General features: G+C 43.0%; 2 protein-coding genes across 2 annotated transcripts in view; one reads left to right on the forward strand and one right to left on the reverse strand.

Moving 5' to 3' along the window:
* Positions 1–1600: 1600 nt before the first annotated feature.
* tmem178 (transmembrane protein 178) lies at positions 1601–10990 on the reverse strand. The gene is made up of 4 exons (XM_040146743.1): positions 10558–10990; positions 6097–6210; positions 3292–3429; positions 1601–1842 (listed from the first exon to the last, which is right to left on the reverse strand). Exons 1-4 carry the CDS (start codon positions 10988–10990, stop codon positions 1601–1603), a joined length of 927 nt encoding a protein of 308 aa, XP_040002677.1.
* A 5357-nt stretch (positions 10991–16347) lies between these two features.
* LOC120799964 (mitogen-activated protein kinase kinase kinase kinase 3-like) overlaps positions 16348–18888 on the forward strand; it is a 54985-nt gene continuing 52444 nt past the window's right edge. Inside the window, exon 1 of the mRNA XM_040145604.1 lies at positions 16348–16564. Coding sequence (XP_040001538.1) covers positions 16469–16564 — 96 coding nt within the window. The 5' untranslated portion in view covers positions 16348–16468. The remainder of the gene's footprint in view (positions 16565–18888) is intronic.

Below are 18888 nucleotides of genomic sequence, written 5' to 3' on the forward strand. Positions count from 1 at the left end.
TAGTCAGAGAAAACCTTGTACCCACGGTTCCTGCTCTCAGACACCAATCTAACTCGTTATGAATCATCTTAAATAAATCAAGTTTCAGATGGACAGTGGACATAGAGATGGTCTGCAGACATGGATCAATACAGCTGATCAGTTTGATCGTTCACTCCTGTTCGTTGCACCGTGACTAATCTGGATCTGCAGGTTTGGATCGATAGTTTCTACAGTGTATGTGTTTGTGTGTTTTTGTGTGTTTGTTGCTGCTGTAGTCGAGTCCAGTCTCGGCCTGTAGACCTGGTTTTGTATCTGGTCGGGTTTGTCACAGTGTTGCGTGTGGAGCAGCTGCAGTGATGCTGTAGGAGTTCAGCTCAGTGAACCAAACAGCAGTGATGACGTCAAACAGACGATGACCAGTGAAGACGCAGACCTCTATCTGATCGTATAAGAATCTGGACGGTGACTGCAGGGTTAGAGTTTAGATCAGCTGAGAGACCTGGTCCAGGTGAGTCTGTGTGACATGGGTAAATCTAGATAACCCTGATACTATTAGTTCTGTGCATGATCCACTTTTATTTTATTCCATATAGTTTCTGCTCCTGTTATTTTAGAACGGCTTCTGGTTTTTAAAGTTCTGTGAGAGGTGACACCTACTTTTACCAGTCAGGTGAAGTGATTCAACTGACAACAGCCTGAGCTGGATGCAGAGGAGGATGAGGATCAGAAGAATCTGGATCACAGTCTTCACACTGTGTCTGAATTAGAGCTGCACTGATCATCTGGTCAACCGAAAATTAATCGACATCTCTTTTAATAATCAATGAATCATCCAGACCCCCTAATGAAGCGAAAGAGTATTTTAATAAATCAAATGTCAGAGTCTTTTTCAACCAAAAGGAGCCAAATGCTTAATGGTTCCAGTTTCTTTAATGGGAGAATTTGCTGCTTGTCTTTATTTTCTGTGATAATAAACTGAATCTCTGAACAGGTAATTTTTTAACTGTCTAATGTTTCGTAGACAAAACGTCCAACAGCCAAAATAATGAACAGATGAATCAACACTTGACCTGGTCCTGCTGTAAACTCAGCGTCTGCAGGACGGTGAGAAGTTAAACAACTGGAGGTCAGCAGAAGCTAGATTTACAGGAGGTGTTAGGTGACTCTTTATGATCACTCACTAAAATCCCTAAATAATAATCCAAATATTAAACTGCCGCAGGTTAAATATGAGCATTTTGGAGACTTGGACTTTTTGTCTCAGAGTGACTTGGTCTTAGACTTGACTCCACTCGACTACAGTCATAAAATGCAGTGTGTGTGCGTGTGTGTTAATAAACAGATGGTACATTAACGTCCACATCATAAACACCACAGCAGTGTGTAGCAGTCAGCAGGGACGCTGTAGTGCAGAGACACTCGTCTGTTACAAACACTTGGCTTCAGATTAAAAGTGAGAATCACTGAACACGTTTTAGAAACAGGTTTTTAACTCCTGCATCTTCACCTGGAGGCCGAGGCCCCATCTCCAACAGCCTGTCCAGGACCTGGATTAAATAAACCTGCTGTAGCCCGCTCTAAACGCTCCCCCTCCTCTGGGTGATTGGCAGCCGGCAGCTCAGACGGAGGACTCGCGGGCAGTTTTGGATCGCAGGGCTCTGGCCTGGCTAAGGAAGGGGAAGGTGGTACCAAGGCAGCCGGAGGCCACGGTCAGACCCAGACTGGCCCAGGCGCAGTAGATAGACCAGCCATAACCATGATCGACGTCAGACGGCAGACCGTAGATGAAGGGAGGGTTCCTGGAGAGGTCGTAGGTCACACTGGCTGCATACGTACACAGAGAGATGGTGCAGAAGATCCCTGAGAACAGATCAGAGATCATTATTCATCACATATCTCAGAGCAGGGTATCGCTCCTAACTGACCAAACACTCTATAAGGGTTCTACTGTTAGAGTGAGAGGTAAAGTAATTGATCAGCTGTATTATCCTGTCAGTGAATAACTAATAACACACAAATATTTTGTTCAGGTGTCAGACACCTGAATGAACACAGTGCTCAGCCCACATGGACAAGTTAACCAGTCATTACTTACATCACCTACAGAGGCGGAGAAAACAAAAACAAAAAACAGATATACAGAATGTGTATCCATGTGTCAGACACATGACACGAGATAGAAACTAGGGCTGGGACGATATGGTTACATCCCGATACTACACGCCTGGGTGTCAATTCGATATGTATTGAAATTTCTACAAGTTTTGCAAATTGTTATTACGATTTATTGCAATTTTTGATGACTTTTTCACCACTTGACCATGGGAAAAGTTGAATCATTCAATTCCAGAGACTATAAATGTCATGACTCGTATTTCCAAAAATAAATGCACATCACATGTCAGTCAGTCTTTCGGAGTTTTATTTCAGCAGCATCATTGCTATAAACCCCTTGGCCCCTGTCTTAAAGCCATGCTAACAAAAAAATCTGTCATTAGGAATACCACTTAAGAGGTGAATAGGCCGTAGGCCAGATGTCTTCTACCTGTTAGTTAAATAAAGTACTGTTATAATGAATTCATCAAAGCTGAACCACTGGCGCTTTTATTCTGAAGCACCCGGCTCTTCTCGGGAAATCGTAAAAAAAGAACACTTAAGTAAATCAATTTTCCCCACCCCTAACAGAAACGAAACAAATGTTGAGGAGAAGTCTCAGTCAAACATCTTTTATTTAAATATTGTTTGTGAATAGTTTTTAGTGCAGTCTGTATGAAACCAACAGTCCCGTGTCCATGTGAACAGGTTTTTCCTCCCGTTCATACTGGACATTTGCAGGTGTATGTATACACAACGTGTTTCTGATGGAAGTGGTGGAGACAAGTCCCCAGTCCTCGTTCTGTGTGAAATATTTTCTAAACCTATTATCTGAAGTTAAACTGAGTTAGCGACATCAGGTGGAGATCTAAACGGCTTTTCATTCTATCCTCTCTGTCTTTGCTCCGCTGAATGTCCATGTCCAGATCCTGTCCTTGCAACAGGGTTAAAATGTCGTCTAGAGCCACAATGAGCACAGTGAAGCGTTTAGCCACTCTCCCCCTGTGATGTTCATCCTGACTGAGTGTGTGTGTGTGTGCGTGTGTGTGTGTGTGTGTGTGTCAGTGCTTTCTGAGCTCTGATTGGCTGCTGCTGTGGTCTGACAGGATCCTTCACGTTGTTGTAGGCACCTGACTGTGACCAGCAGAGGGCGACACAGGCCTGATATTGAAGACAGAGAGTGTCAGCCCACAGAGTCTGTCTCAGGTGTGTTACCTGCCATGAGGAACAGCAGTCCGGACACGTGCTGCGTCAAACTCTCCTCCCAGAAGAACCCGACCGACGCCACTATGCTCCCACACAGCAGGACGGCTGCCGCCATGCCCAAAAACCCCGCCGTGATCCGACGCAGGTCTGCAGCACCGCAACCACACACATACAGATATACAAAATATATACACACAGATATAAACACATGTTAATATAGAAATAACACACAGAGAGTTGTCAGTGATGACCGTGATAAATGAAGAAACACGGAGCGTTGCCGTGGTGACCACTCGTGGCTCACCCCCCCCATCATTCCCTCTGTACCGTAGCATAAAACTGCCATGGCATGTAACCATGGCAACTGGTGACAAGTAGCGAAAAAGCGCAGCACACTGATGAGAGCCAGAAAACTTAGGCATTAAAGTGCCAGTCAGCAGAGATACAATCTGTGGTTTATATTCTATAATCTATAGTCTATAAAATTTAATCTATGGTCTATAATCTGTAATCTATAGTCTGCAGTGTGAACAGCCAATCGGAAGCTGAGATGGTGAGAGATGCTAGAATTTAAATCCTGTCTGACTGATCAGACTGATGATCAGATGTTGAAAAGGTATTCTACTCTGGTAGAATCACAATAGCGTCTAATGCTCAACTGAGCAAAGATTCACTCATTTTAAAGGCTGAAATACAGTTTTACTTCCATTCTTGCAACACAAAATGTAGTTTTATCTTTGACCGATTCTCAATCATGATGCTTTATCAAACGAATAATACATCTACACTTTGTATGTGTAGATCTGAGAGTGCACGGTTTATTTTCGTCCTGAGAGAGTTTTGTTTGTAGGGCCGCTTTATTTGGCCTGAGAGACAAAACTTGGGGCGAAAATTACACAACGCTGTTGCTCATGAAGTCAACTGTAATATTTCCTGTAGTGAGATGGTGACCTGGACATTTTTATCAGTTCAGAGCCACAGAGTCAGTCTCACTGGAGGACTGTTTGAAGAGATTTCAGTGAGAAAAAACAAACTGAAAAAATAAAAGTGGAATTTACAGCCACCCAGCTGTGAAACCACAACATGGTTTTCACTGAGAGGAGTCCTGGTTTTAATCTGAATCAGTCAGTAACAGTATTTAAACTGTTCACGTTTCCATCCAGGTTAGATCACTTTGAGACAAAGGTGAACTGACTGTGCAGTAAATTATAAATCCAGAGGCAGAATTTTCTCCAAAGAAGGTTGGTATGTGCTGACAGTAAATAAAGAAGGTTGCTTTACAGCATAGCTTGTTTACAGCACACTGACTGAAACGCCCTGACTGAGATCTATGGTAGCCTCTAAGGACAAAACACACGCGAAACCAAAAGCAAAAACTTTAAACCTGCACTAACTGATCTTTTTGTGTCAGTAGAAACAAGTAGTGAACACACACTGACAAATAATCACCTCTAAGTTGATATGTTGAACACTTTTATCAAACAGTTACTTATTTCCACATCCAGCAGTTACAGAGCAGCACAATCATTCATCTAGAGTGGTGTTTGTGTCCACCTGATGAATCTAAGTCCAGTACTTCCTCTTCTTTTAGCTCTGTTTTTGGTCTCCACCAGCTCCTGAGGGAAATATCTGGCTCTTTAGCTGCTAAATGCTCCACTATGTTCACCAGCTGCTCTCTGACTATATCTGTCTGTTGTTTGCTCCCAAGTGGTGGACAGTGGCTTTCTAGATTCATCTGATAATTCTCTATAGGTTCATCACTACCATAGACTCATTCACACCGTCATTTATACAGGGATTTAAAAAATATATTGATTTTAGCCGCTTTGAGAGACTTGCAAGAAAAACTAGAAAAACATTAAAGAAGAAATATACTTGTGTTTTGTGTATTTTAGTATTTGTTGCATTTTGATTTGCAGGCTGTTTCTCTTAAAGTCCCACTCCACGCAAAATGTGTTTTTCTTCTTGTTAGTTTATTTGGATGTTAGTGCAGTTTGTTTTCGTCTTCATCTGCTGAGGGACAGTTTCTCTGTTCTCACATTTAATCTCAGTTTAACACCTGGATACACCTGCAGGATTTATGACGTCACAACGTCAATCCTTTAATGCTTGTGCTTTTGCATGTGTTATGGATGGTAACAAAGATTAATTTACAAAAATAGAAAAAAATATGGACCAGAGTCCATTTATATAAATCTTCATATTTTACATGCCAAGTTTTCTGTCCATAAATGTAAACCGACCCAAATAAAACCCAGAACCCACCAGTTTAGACTGAGACTTTACCCTGAAGCTCTACATTGACAAACGACTCTGAAACACAGTGACAGACTGAAACACACTGAAACACACACTGACCCACTGAAACACACTGACAGACTGAAACACACTGAAACACACACTGACCCACTGAAACACACTGACAGACTGAAACACACTGAAACACACACTGACCCTCTGAAACACACTGACAGACTGAAACACAAACTTGGAAACACACACTCTAAAAGACACACTGAAACACACACTAGTGTTTTTCAGTGTGTTGGTGTGTCAGTGTGTGTCAATGTGTCAGTGTGTGTCAGTGTGTTTCAGCGTGTGTTGGTGTTTCAGTGTTGTCAGTGTGTTGTGTGTACAACAAATTTTGGTTTGAAAAGTTTTCAAAGGGCTGTTTGAGGGTTCAGACCTGGTTTTAGAGTTCGGGTCAGAATCAGGTTTAGGTTAGGGTAGGGGGCTGGGGAATGCATTATGTAAATGAGTGTCCTCACTACCGACGTAAGACAAATATGTGTGTGTCTGTGTGTGTGTACTCACGCAGCAGGTGCCACTCGTCCTGTTGGATGGTCCTGGTCAGGTTCAGAGGGATGTTCCTTAGTCTGATTGGCTGAGAGAAGTGATACTTGACAGGTGTGCAGCGATCTGCAATACCTGCAGAGACGAGACCACACAGGTGAGACAGCAGACGGAGACTGGACAAACTCATGAAGACAGCACAGCTCTAAACATCAGCTCTGTCTTGGGGTTTTTCCTGGACTTGTTACAGGAGTGGCGAGACAGAAGGATGATCAACAAACTGCTGGCCAATTTGGACAACCCCACCCAACAGTTTCCTCCACTGTTCAGAAGATGATTTAGCCGCTTGACCTGTTGCACTACGGTTAATACGAAACACCTTCCAAAGTGACTGTTTATGTCTGTCAGTAAGGTTATCTGACTTTACTTGTTCTTGGAAGAAACAGATTTTTGGATTAAAGTCATCAACAATCCACTGAGAATTAGACGAGCAGCAACAAAACAGCTGAGACAAACTACAAAAACATGCATTATCTTACAGAGGTAAGATAATGTAACTATCAGGTGCTCTGGATGTGAAGGTAACGTTAAGTTACTTTCAGTCAGCAAACTTTACTGCTGTTATCAAAAGGAATTAGTACGTTTCAGGGTTAATGCCGGCGGTAACCATCTAAGTCGTCCTCTGGACAAAGACCACAGTATTGATGTTATCCAAGGATGTAGCATCTCCTCTCAGACTAAACCCAGAAACTGAACAATGAACTTTTAGAGAACAGGTGACTGAATCCCGCTTCTGAATGACTCACTTCTCTGCTGTGAACAGCACAGGTAGATGCAGTAATGCTAGGTTAGCAGCAACGACTGTACCAGATTAGATTAGAGATAGCGGTTCTGTTCAAACAGACAGTTTGGAAATGCTAGCTGGATTTACCGAGGTGAGTCATTCTGTACGACTACTGAGCAGAGAGACACCTGTAACCATAGTCACTGTATACAAAGATGGCGACGGCTGTAGCCTCAAAATGCACTGAACACATAAAAATTTAAAGTGTGTGATGAAAATAAGACAAACATTTCACTGACGAAAACTAGTTTTTGTTGACTAAAACTAGACTAAGAAAAATTAAATAAGAAAAATCAAATGACAAAATTTTGACTCAAAGTAATATGCATTTTTGTCAAAAGACTAAGAGTAAAACTAAATGAAAATCAGATGCCATAATTAACACCCTGAATGCTCTGCTCCACCCGCGGTGAGTGGAGGAACACTACCGAAGGCCGTCCGTCCCTGCTGCTGTCAGACCGCACAGCGCAGACTGATCCACCGACCATGCGGCTCACATTCACTGCTTAATGTCACTGCTGCCTCTGTCCAACCGCTGCCTGTACTTGGTTCTTGGGCATAGAGTTTAAAGACGTGACAGTTTACCAGAGGGAAGGCTCTATCCAGGTGAATTATGGGAAGTGTAGGACTCCGTTTTTTGGCATAAATAAGTCAGGATATCTGCACCTGTGCAGCTCAGAATGAATTTGTCTCTCCAAACGACATGTCCAGTATGAAGAGACAGTGAAGCTCTGCAGGACGAACGTCACTCTGTTCTGTTGTAATAGTGAAACAACAACTGTCCTCTGTAAACATCAAACCCACAGCGTATGAATCTAACAGTCGCCACCTCAGTACTTACTTAAAATTTCCAAGGCTTAAAAAACGGAGAGAAGATTACAGCTCAAACCTGATTCTTGTTTGAGTATAAAAGTAGATCTAAAGATGATTAAACACAAGTTTCAAGCACAAACACACGTCCACAGACTGCACACGTGTCAACCGGCCTCAGTATCTTGTCTGTATTGGCTGTTATTGTGGGAGCGGCGGATCCTCCCCGCAGGGATCAATTGATCTAATCTGATCTGAGCTCAGGGTCCAGTCTAATGGTTTGTATTGATACGTAACATAATGTAATATGATTTGGAGTGCCGTAATCTGATGTGTGGTCTGAATATTGTCAGGGTCCAGCTACCTCCTGCTCACCATCACTCTGACCTCCAGGTTTCAGGTAGGCAACCTGCCAGCGACTGCAGAGACAAAACTGCAGACATCACCGTGACCCGCGAGTTTTTAATCCTGCAGAGACCAGAGAGCCAGAGGTTTTACTGCTTCTGCACTGCTGGTTACCTCAGGGGTTAGTCAGCTGATCTCACGTCAGGATTTAATGTTGTTAGACCAGTCTGAAATCAACTTAAAACCATCCTGAAACCAGGTTAAAACCTGTCTGAGATAATCTAAAACTAGCCTGCTGAGGCCACTCTGAGACCAGGTTGTGACCAAACTGAAACCAGTCTTAAACCGGTCCAAAAGCAGGCCTCAAACCAGTATGGGACCAGTCTGATTTAAGTTGGGGGAAGCGGTGTCCTACAGAGAATCGGGCTGGATCAAATGAAAGAGCAGCATTTCCCTCATTACCACCACTGAGGTGCCCATGAGCAAGGCTCTGAACCCTCAGCTGCTTCACTGGAGCAGCTCAGAGAGCAGCAGATCAGACTGTGGTTGTACTGGTTTAACTGGGAAGCTTCAGGTGGGAATGTGAGGAACAGCGTGAGAGTGAACAGGATAGGTTTATAAATGAGAGCACGGCTCACGGTGATTAAATCAAGGTTAAAAAACAAAACCAAAACCAAACCAGCCGTAGGTCAGTCTGAGACCAGTCTAAAACTGATCTGAAAACAGTCTTACACCAGCATACCGAGACCGGTCAGAGCTGTCGAAAACCAGTCCGAACACCAGTCTGAGACCAGTTTTAAACTAGTCTGAGACAGTGAGACACACAGTGATCTGGTGCTGATCTAACAGCTGTACTGACTCTCCCTCCATCAAATAAACATCAAAGATCACTGACGAGATAACACTGGACATTAATATCAGCGGAAACGTCACGACAGCTCAGTAACACACCTGTCTGTACCTGAGACACCTCACCAGCTCACAGTCTGAACGACTGTTTACACAACAACGAAAGCACGAGTTCATCCACATTACTGTCGACTGCCTCTATAGTACTGCAGTACAGCCGAATACGGTACGGTACAGTACAGTAGTACGGTACTGCAGTACCCCAGTGGTTTGAGTGTCTCCCCCTCACAGTGTGTCCGTCTCCTCACATGGTAACAGTGTCCACACTGTGCCGTTACAGACACTATACATGACGTTACATAGATTCAGGTGCTGAAGGCCAATATGAGCTGATTCATGATGTATCTGTGCTGGATACCATATCCCATAATCCATCAGCCATCTGATCACAAGATGGAGGTTTCCTCAGAACTTAGAGTACTACACTACTCTTTACTGCTATGTCCTAACTCCTCTATGATACTCAGTTCCTTTAACCCTGTTTATTATTTTGATGTCTCATCATTATTATTTTCAACCGTCATATAAATGTCCACCTTCAACCCTCCCATCCTGTAATTATAAACATTTCACATAGTTATTATAGACTGCACAGCTGTATACCCCCTGTAAACTACATATATTTATATCACACACATATATATATATATATATATGTGTGATATATGTGTATTTGTATGCTGGAAGTTTGACCGTGAAATATCAGCAGACATGTACATTCCTATTGTATTAATCGATAACATCAATAAACTCATATCTACCAAAATATCAGCTGGGTCATCGGTTTAGATGTAGAGCAGGCATCAGTACAGTACCTCATTAATATCATAATGTTATAATCAACTGTCTGTGTCCTGCTCCAACGGCTCCAACCCACCGAGACATGGACTCTATAAGACCTCTGAAGGTCCCTGTGGTATCATGGTACCAAGTCCTGGAAGTCGCAAGGTGAAGCTGATGTGGATCAGACTCGTCCCGGTACATCCCCCAATACCCTGTCTCCGGTGTGCGGTCCGTCCCCCCTCAGACCGCCTGTCAGTAGGTCCTCGCCGCTGCTGACCGGGAGCAGTACGCAAGCCTCGTTGTTTCAGAGATGCTCCGACCCAGTCCTCTGGCCGTAATGATCTGGTCTTTGTCAAAGTCACCCAGGTCTCCGCAACTGTACATTTCTCCCCAATTCAACACATTGACTGCAAGAACCGAGCGTCACTTACCGTCCAATGTAACCCAGAGCTTAACATGCACCGTTGTTATGAGAAGACCAGCATTATTCACTTCAGCTGTGAGTGGTCACAGTGTCCTGGCTCGTCAGTGTCTGTAGTGTGTGTCTATAGCATGTCCAGACTTTACGCATCAGTATGTACAGATTAGATGCATCACTACAAACAGGCTCTATGTATTAGTATACAGACTGTATGTATTACTACATACAGAGTCCATTAGCACACACAGGTTCTGTGTAATAATATGTATGTAATGATGTAACGATCAATAATGCTATTGTCTCGTATATGAAGCGGCATATATATGCATGTGTATCTATGTAAACATAGACAGTATATAAGCATTCTGACCCCGGTCGATGAGCTTGTCGATGTCCGGGTCGAGGCCCTTGAAGTAGCACTTCCTCCACAGGCCGGAGTGTGTGGAGAACAGCGGCCTGCCGCACTCGGTCTCCAGGATGCCCATCCCCAGGATGGCCCGCCAGTTCTCCAGCAGCTCCTCCTCTCTGCTGCCCACATGCACGGGCTTCATCAGCGCCACGTCCCGCTGCCGGGCCCCGCCGCTGCCGGTGTCCACCAGCGGCAGGTGGTAGATGGGCATCTCCCGGTTCTTCTGATCATTGGAGTCGGATCCGTGTCGGTCGCAGTTCTCCTTGTGTCTGCGGGTTTCGGTCTCGTACCAGTGGTCGGTGGAGATGGCAGTGACCAGCAGCAGCAGGGACAACACGCTGAGCGCGAGGCTCACCGCAGACACCGTCACCGTCACCGGCCGGGCTCTCTCCATGGCCGGGACATGGACCGAGCCGCTCGCGATCCCGGAGAAGGTCCCGGTGCTGCCGTCGGCTCGGTTCCCACCGCTTTTTCCGTTACTGGGCATCTTCTGCTGCCATCCTCGCGCCCATCAGCCGTTCCCCGTTTGCCCTCGAGAGCGCGTTGTCATGCCGACTGATGGACCGTCAGAGGTGCGTCGAGGGGAACGCAGGTAACGCGCAGCAGCACCGGAAGATCACCGAAAGCGCCTTCAAAATAAAACCAAATCCCTTCAGGAGTAGCAGTAACTGCGCTTTCCGTACAGAGCAGAGGGGGACGTGTACATTTGGAGCCGAAGAATAATGATAATTAAGCTGCCGAACAGTTTGGGTAAATGTCACATCCACTGAAACCCGCTGAGAGTTGCTTTTTATTTTTTGTTTTTGTTGTCAAACTAAAATTATTCGGCCCCATAATTGAAAATCTGAAGCTCAAATGAGAAGGTGTTCAGTATTTCAGGTGAGTTGATTTAATTCAAACTTTAACATCAACTTGTTAACTGAACATGAACCAACATGAATGAATGGATTCCCCTGCCTGTAGAAAGTTTGCACAGTCTTTCCGTGTGACTATTATACCTCTGTGTTGTACATGAAGAAAGTTACATGTAGAAATAAGTAAGTCAAAGTATTACTTCAGTGTTCCATTACCAGAGGGACACTGCAGTAAAGTCAGAAAAATATAAGCCTAAAAATCTTTATGAAAACATATATTTTACTAGGAGCAGATGACGATGATGAAGAGGTTTACTGTTATTGTGTCCTGCATATAATATGTACTGATCTCACATAGGTTTACAAGCCACCCCAAAGCAGTATAAACCAGACCCAGAGTCCAAAAAGTATATAACACTAACTCAGAAAACAATATTCAAAAAAATATAATCAGAATTTCACACTTTCATGTCTACAACAAATTTCATAAATTACAAATGAATCATGGTAATATTCCTCACCAGTGAAAAAGACTAAATACTTAATTTAGCCTTCATTTCAGGAGAAAAACCAAAATTAGTAAACTTAAAAATATGAATAATTAAACAAATGTTCTAGTTTTTGCAACTTGTAATTTTGGTTATAATAATATTAATATTACAACACAAATTATTCCTGTAGATCTGATTTGCTTTTAAAATACTTAGAAATAAACTGGTCACTAACACCTTATTGTGAAAGTTATGAGCAGAAGTACATTATGTTGTGTTTTATTCATTGATTCATAACATGATGAACGCATGATGAAGACATGATGAAGACATGATGATCACATGATGAACACATGAAAACATGATGAAGACATGATGATCACATGATGAACACATGAAAATATGATGAAGACATGGTGAACGCATGATGAAGACATGAACACATGATGAACATATGATGAACACATGATGAACACATGAAAACACGATGAAGACATGATGATCACATGATGAACACATGAAAACATGATGAAGACATGATGATCGCATGATGAACACATGAACAAATGATGAACACATGAAAACATGATGAAGACATGATGAACGCATGATGAAGACATGAACACATGATGAAGACATGATGATCGCATGATGAACACATGAACAAATGATGAACACATGATGAACACATGATGAACACATGAAGACATGATGATCACACGGTGAACACATGAAAACATGATGAAGACATGATGAAGACATGATGATCACATGATGAACACATGAAAACATGATGAAGACATGATGAACACATGATGATCACATGATGAACACATGAAAACATAATGAAGACATGATGAACGCATGATGAAGACATGAACACATGATGAACATATGATGAACACATGATGAAGATATGAAAACATGATGAAGACATGATGAAGATTTGATGATCACATGATGATCACATGATGAACACATGAAAACATGATGAAGACATGGTGAACGCATGAGGAAGACATGAACACATGATGAACATATGATGAACACATGATGAGGACATGAAAACATGATGAAAACATGAAAACATGATGAAGACATGATGAATGCATGATGAAGACATGAACACATGATGAAGGCATGATGAAGACATGATGATCACATGATGAACACATGAAAACATGATGAAGACATGATGAACACATGAAAACACGATGAAGACATGATGATCACATGATGAAGACATGAACACATGATGGACATATGATGAACACATGATGAAGACACGATGATCACATGATGAACACATGAAAACATGATGAAGACATGATGAACGCATGATGAAGTCCTGAACATATGATGAACACATGATGAAGACATGATGAACACATGAAAACATGATGAAGACATGATGAACACGTCTTCATCATGACACAGAGGACAATTCCAGCGCCACTGGCACTGATTCAAAGATGACTTGTCACAGAGCAGGATGTTAAAAAAAACTCTGAGGAGGGTGAACATCAGGAAAGCTGTGGGCCCAGAACTCATTCCTGGAAGAAGACTAGCGCAGACCAATCTTCACCTCTATATTCAACCGATTCCCGGCCAGCTCTACCGTCCCCTCCTGTTTCAAAAAATCAATTATTGTCCTTGTACCCAAGAAAAACAACCCTGCTTGCCTAAATGACTGTCGCCCTGTTGCTTTAACATCGACAGTGATGAAGTGCTCGGAAAAATTTATGAAAGAATTGATTTGCTCTTCGCTACCAAGCTCCCTTGATCCCCCGCAGTTTGCCCATCACCCAAACAGGGGTACAGACAACGCCATCTCCCATGCACTCCACACCCCCCTTTCCCACCTGGACATCAGTAAGGGGAGCTATGTACACCTGCTGTTTATTGATTACAGCTTGGCTTTTAACACCATAGTCCCCCACAGACTGGACACTGACCGCAGGAGTCTGGGGCTGAGCTCTTCACTCTGCTCCTGGATACAAAGCTTTTTGACAGACAGACCACAGGTGGTGAAGGTTGGCAACTGCATATCCACATATATATCAGCATCAAACCATCAGCATTGGTGCCCCTCAAGCTTGTGTGCTTAGTCCCTTGCTCTTTTCCCTATTTCTAAACCAGGGGGTGTAGATCCAAAGTAGACCAGATTATTAAAGACTAACAACATCCTGATCATGGTCTGTTTCAGTGGCTACCTCCCGCAGACGTCTCCGCTCCCTTAAAGCAAGAACTGAGAGGTTGAGAAGGAGTTTCTTCCCCGAAGACACGCCGGCCGTAAACGCTCAACATTCTGCCCATAACTGTCAGCTTTTGCTGCATGGTTGTCTGGTTGCACATCCTGGTGTAGGGAAGGACTTCTTCCAGCTGTTTTTATTGCGTATTTGCACAATTTTATACTTTATTTATATACTTTTGAATACCTCTTATATTACATATATTTTTTAGAATTTTTTATTGTGTATCTATTAAATTGGACAACTGCTTTTATCAGCACAGGTGGTGGGATGGGGAATTTTCACTGTACCTGTACCTGCTGAATGTGACAGTAAAGTTTCCCTGATCCTTGAACTAATACACCTGCCTTCAAAATAAAACAATACATCTTAATTTTGGAAACAAGTGTTATGCACAAATGTGTTTTCTCTATTTCAAGAAATATATATTGAATATTTTAAATATTTTAAATGATCCATTTTCATCATTTTGTGTGCTTACTTGCTATTTTCAAATGTATGTTTGTTGTACTTGTCTCTGAAGTGCATTTGAACTATTTATGGAGCTACAATCTGTAAATTCACCAGTTTGTCTGGAGATCAGCAGTAAAGAGTAAAGGTAGTTAAACAACAGAAGAACAGTTTCTGTATCTGTGATCAGATATTTTACAGTGAACAGACTCCTCTGATACACATAAATGTACACATCTGCCGATACTGTCATTGTTGTCATGGAAACAGTAATACCAGGCAGCAGAGGAATAATATATGTAGTATATATATATATATATATATATATATATATATATATATATATATATATATATATATATATATATATATATAATTTATTATTTATTTTTATTTAATAATTATTTATATTTTCCAGTGAAATCCTTGCCACACTAATGAAATCATGAAATGATATGAAACTGTTGTGAAAGGGAGATTAGAACCAATTTAAATATTTAACTTGTTTCTGCACAGTGTGAACACTTGACACTAAAATCACATTCACATCAACAAACACATTTCCCACATCCTTGACACGTTTCGTCGCTGAGTTCTATTTTGAAAGCTGACACCGGACGTGCTGATGTTGCTCACTGCTGGTGACTTGACGGTGGAGCTGGGTGTGACTTTCTTCACACTAACGCTAAGATATTGATAACAGAAAATACCAATGATATTACTAATAACAGTAATTATGTTATGATAATATGATAATAAACTGCATTTGTCACCACAAACTTGTTTCTCGAATGTTCTGCCTGTCGGTGCTGGTTTAAAGGCGAGAAAATAGAACACAAAATTAATAAAGTGTTGGTCAGCTTCTGAATTTCAGCAGAACCTTGGTAGAATCAGCATATTTCTGTCTCAGTGGAATCAACACGTTTCTGCAGAAGAGTCTCGGTGGAATTGCTGTGTTTATGGGCCAGAGTCGTCCCAGAATTGGCGTATTTCTGCAGTAGAGTCACAGCAGAATCCTCACGTTTCTACAGTAGGGGTTCAGTAGAATTATATAAATAAATGCCTCTCTTTCTCCACAGAAGTGTTGGAACGTGTCCAGCAGAGAGGCGAATCGTTAGATTTCCTGATGGACCCAAACTATTCACTCCGATGAACACTCAATTGGTTTGGTTACTTGAGGCGTTCACTGTCACTGCTTAGACCCAGACATCACTGCTCCAACAGAGGAGATATGTTTATTTCATTGTGTATTTGTCACCACAACCTCGTTTCTCTAATGGTCTGACGGTGGTGATGATGACTGTTTTGTGTCACTTTTTAAAACGTGTTATATAGTCTTTTCTAGTGCCATATTCATCCATTCACACACACACACTCATGCATCACATTCACTCACACTAGCGGCCATCAGGGCAATTTGGGGTTAGGTATCCTGCCCAAGGACACTTCAACATGCGGAATGGAGGAGCCGGGGATCGAACCACGGACCTTCCGGTTAGTGGACGAACCGCTCTACCTCCTGAAGTGAATCTGAAGCTGTCTGTTTTAAATGTCTCCGTCACTTTCTCACGATCGATATTATTTGTCTTATTATTTTTTCTCCCGCGTACATTTTCATGGTCTATGTGGTTTAGATCACAATTTCTCCCACGGCCCCTGAAGGCATCTCAATCCCAGTCGGTCGCTTTGTGTTACAGTGCGCATGCGCCGTGCTCGCGGAAGGAGCCATGTTAAAGTTGTGTTGACAGTCATTTCTGTGTGTGTTAGTCTGGCTCGATCCGGGTCGGTCCGGTTCAGTCGTGGGTCTCAGTCTCCCGGTCGGAAGATGAGCTGCTGTCCGGACATCTCCCGCAGGAATCCGCAGGAGGACTTCCAGCTGGTTCAGCGCATCGGCAGCGGGACGTACGGTGACGTCTACAAGGTACAGAAACGACGTCACCGACGGCGTGTTAGCTTAGCATCACTTAGCTCAGAGCCGGGTTTTACACGGGACCGTGTGTGTGATACTGATCAATAAGTGATAAATTAGTTCATCATTGATGTACGATGACGTCAGCTCAGGTGACACACACCTCCAGTTTAAAGGTACAACCTGCAGGTCTCAGTGTGGGTTCTCTGGAACTCAGCCTGTAGACAGATGCACCAGATGTGCAGGAAGCTAAGGGGACAGGGTTCATCTGGAGACGAACCACAGGTCTGCGTCTCAGCAAGTGTGTGCCTGTTGACACCTGTAAACATACGCAGTACAGCTTTAACACCATTGGCCGAAAGCACAGGGTTTAACGTGCGCAGGTGTGTGGTCCTGATATCACTTGTAACTTAACGTTATTTAACCAGGTAGATCTAAGGTGAGCGAGCTCCTCGTCAGGTGGAAGGTGGTTGGGTGACTCAGTGAAGGCTCAGAGAACAGAGCAGGTCAAACACCTGTCAGGGTGCAGAAGGTTCACTGAACTCAGACGTAGACCGTGAAGGAATCTCCACCCCGACCCGTAGGCTGGACTGACCTCAGATCTGTCCTCAGAGCTGAGTGTGACTGGACACTCGCCTCTCTTCAGTCGAATTCACACATTTTAACCAATCGGAAGCCAGAGCTGATCGTCACTGTGTTCGCTATTGGTCCTTAACGTAATGCGATGAAACGTTAGAGCTGCTCATCCTCAGCTAATCAAATACTACTACTACTACTACTACTACTACTGATACTACTGCTACTGGGCTACTACTGCTACTGCTGCTACTACTGCTGCTACTACTACTGCTGCTGCTGCTACTGCTACTGCTACTACTGCAACGACTGATACTACTACTACTACTGCTACTCCTGCTACTACAACAGCTACTGCAACAGCTACTGCAACTACTGATACTGCTACTACTGCAACTACTTATACTACTACTACTGCTGCTACTGCTACTGCTACTGCTACTACTGCAACGACTGATACTACTACTACTACTACTGCTACTCCTGCTACTACAACAGCTACTGCAACTACTGATACTGCTACTACTGCAACTACTTATACTACTACTACTACTACTACTACTACTACTACTGATACTACTGATACTACTACTACTGCTACTGTGCTACTACTGCTGCTACTGCTACTGCTACTACTGCAACTACTGATACTACTGCTACTAGTACTGCTACTACAACAGCTACTGCAACTACTGATACTGCTACTACTGCAACTACTAATACTACTACTACTACTACTACTACTGCTACTACATCAGCTACTACTACTACTGATACTACTACTAATACTATACTGCTACTGCTACTACTACTGCTACTGCAACTACTGATACTACTACTACTACTACTACTACTGCTACTACGACAGCTACTGATGATCTGTAGGAGGGTATGGAGGGTTTGGACCAGGGTCTGGAGGGTCTGGAGCAGGGTCTACTCTGGTGGGAACAGGGTCTGGAAGATCTATAGCAGGGTCTGGGGGGTTTGGAGCAGGGTCTGGAGCAGGGTCTGGAGGGATTGGAGATGAAGGTCGATGTGATGAAGACTCAACAGAGGTGACCTTAAACATCCTGACTCTCTCTCTCTTTATCAGTTGGTGTCTCTCTGTCCGTAAGGGTGATGTTTGTCATGTATCTGTGACGACCTGGTGACTGAGGCCACATGGGAAATCTCAGGTGACTCTCAGAGTCAAAACTCAATGTGATGGCAGAAAAAAATGAAAGTTCGTCCATTAAGTTGATCAATAATTCAGTAGCGTCCGTGCAGGGCTCTGCTGCTTCCTGTAACATGACCCGTGCCTCCCCCCCGGAACCTCCCTGGTCACCCTGGAGTCTCCCACCTTGACTTTGACCTCTTTGATCGGCTGTCAGGATGCAGGTGTCACAGTTCTGCTCATGTTCACATCAGAGCTGATGATTCACATTATTATTAATTATCAGTCAGTGACATAATTAAGTTCTCAATAAATCATTCAGTGTTTTAGGAAATAAAATGTCAAAACACAATGGAAAATGTCCAGCACCATGTCTTTATGTCCAGTGTGACGTCTTCAGATGTCTCGTTTTATCCAAAACCCAAAGAGATTCAGTTACTGTGGCTCAGTTACTTCAGTTACTACTGTTCAGAGGATGAATTCTAATAACTTTGATGATCCAGTGACTACGGAGATGTAAGAACAGAAGTTATATGAACAAAAGAAGGTGCTGATAAACAGCAGCAGAAGATCAGGAACAGACAGAAATCCACCAGCTGAATATCAC

Source organism: Xiphias gladius, chromosome 15 (genome assembly GCF_016859285.1).
Source record: "Xiphias gladius isolate SHS-SW01 ecotype Sanya breed wild chromosome 15, ASM1685928v1, whole genome shotgun sequence".
NCBI classification, from domain to species: Eukaryota; Metazoa; Chordata; class Actinopteri; order Istiophoriformes; family Xiphiidae; genus Xiphias; species Xiphias gladius.

Excerpts from the sequence above, each read along its gene's own strand:
- tmem178 (XM_040146743.1), bottom strand. The coding sequence starts at position 10,990 with ATGGAGAGAGCCCGGCCGGTGACGGTGACGGTGTCTGCGGTGAGCCTC. Across the intron at positions 3,430-6,096 it reads GGACGAGTGGCACCTGCTGC|ACCTGCGTCGGATCACGGCG; the intron begins GTGAGTACACAC and ends GCGGTGCTGCAG. Across the intron at positions 1,843-3,291 it reads ACTGCTGTTCCTCATGGCAG|GGATCTTCTGCACCATCTCT; the intron begins GTAACACACCTG and ends ATCTGTTCTCAG.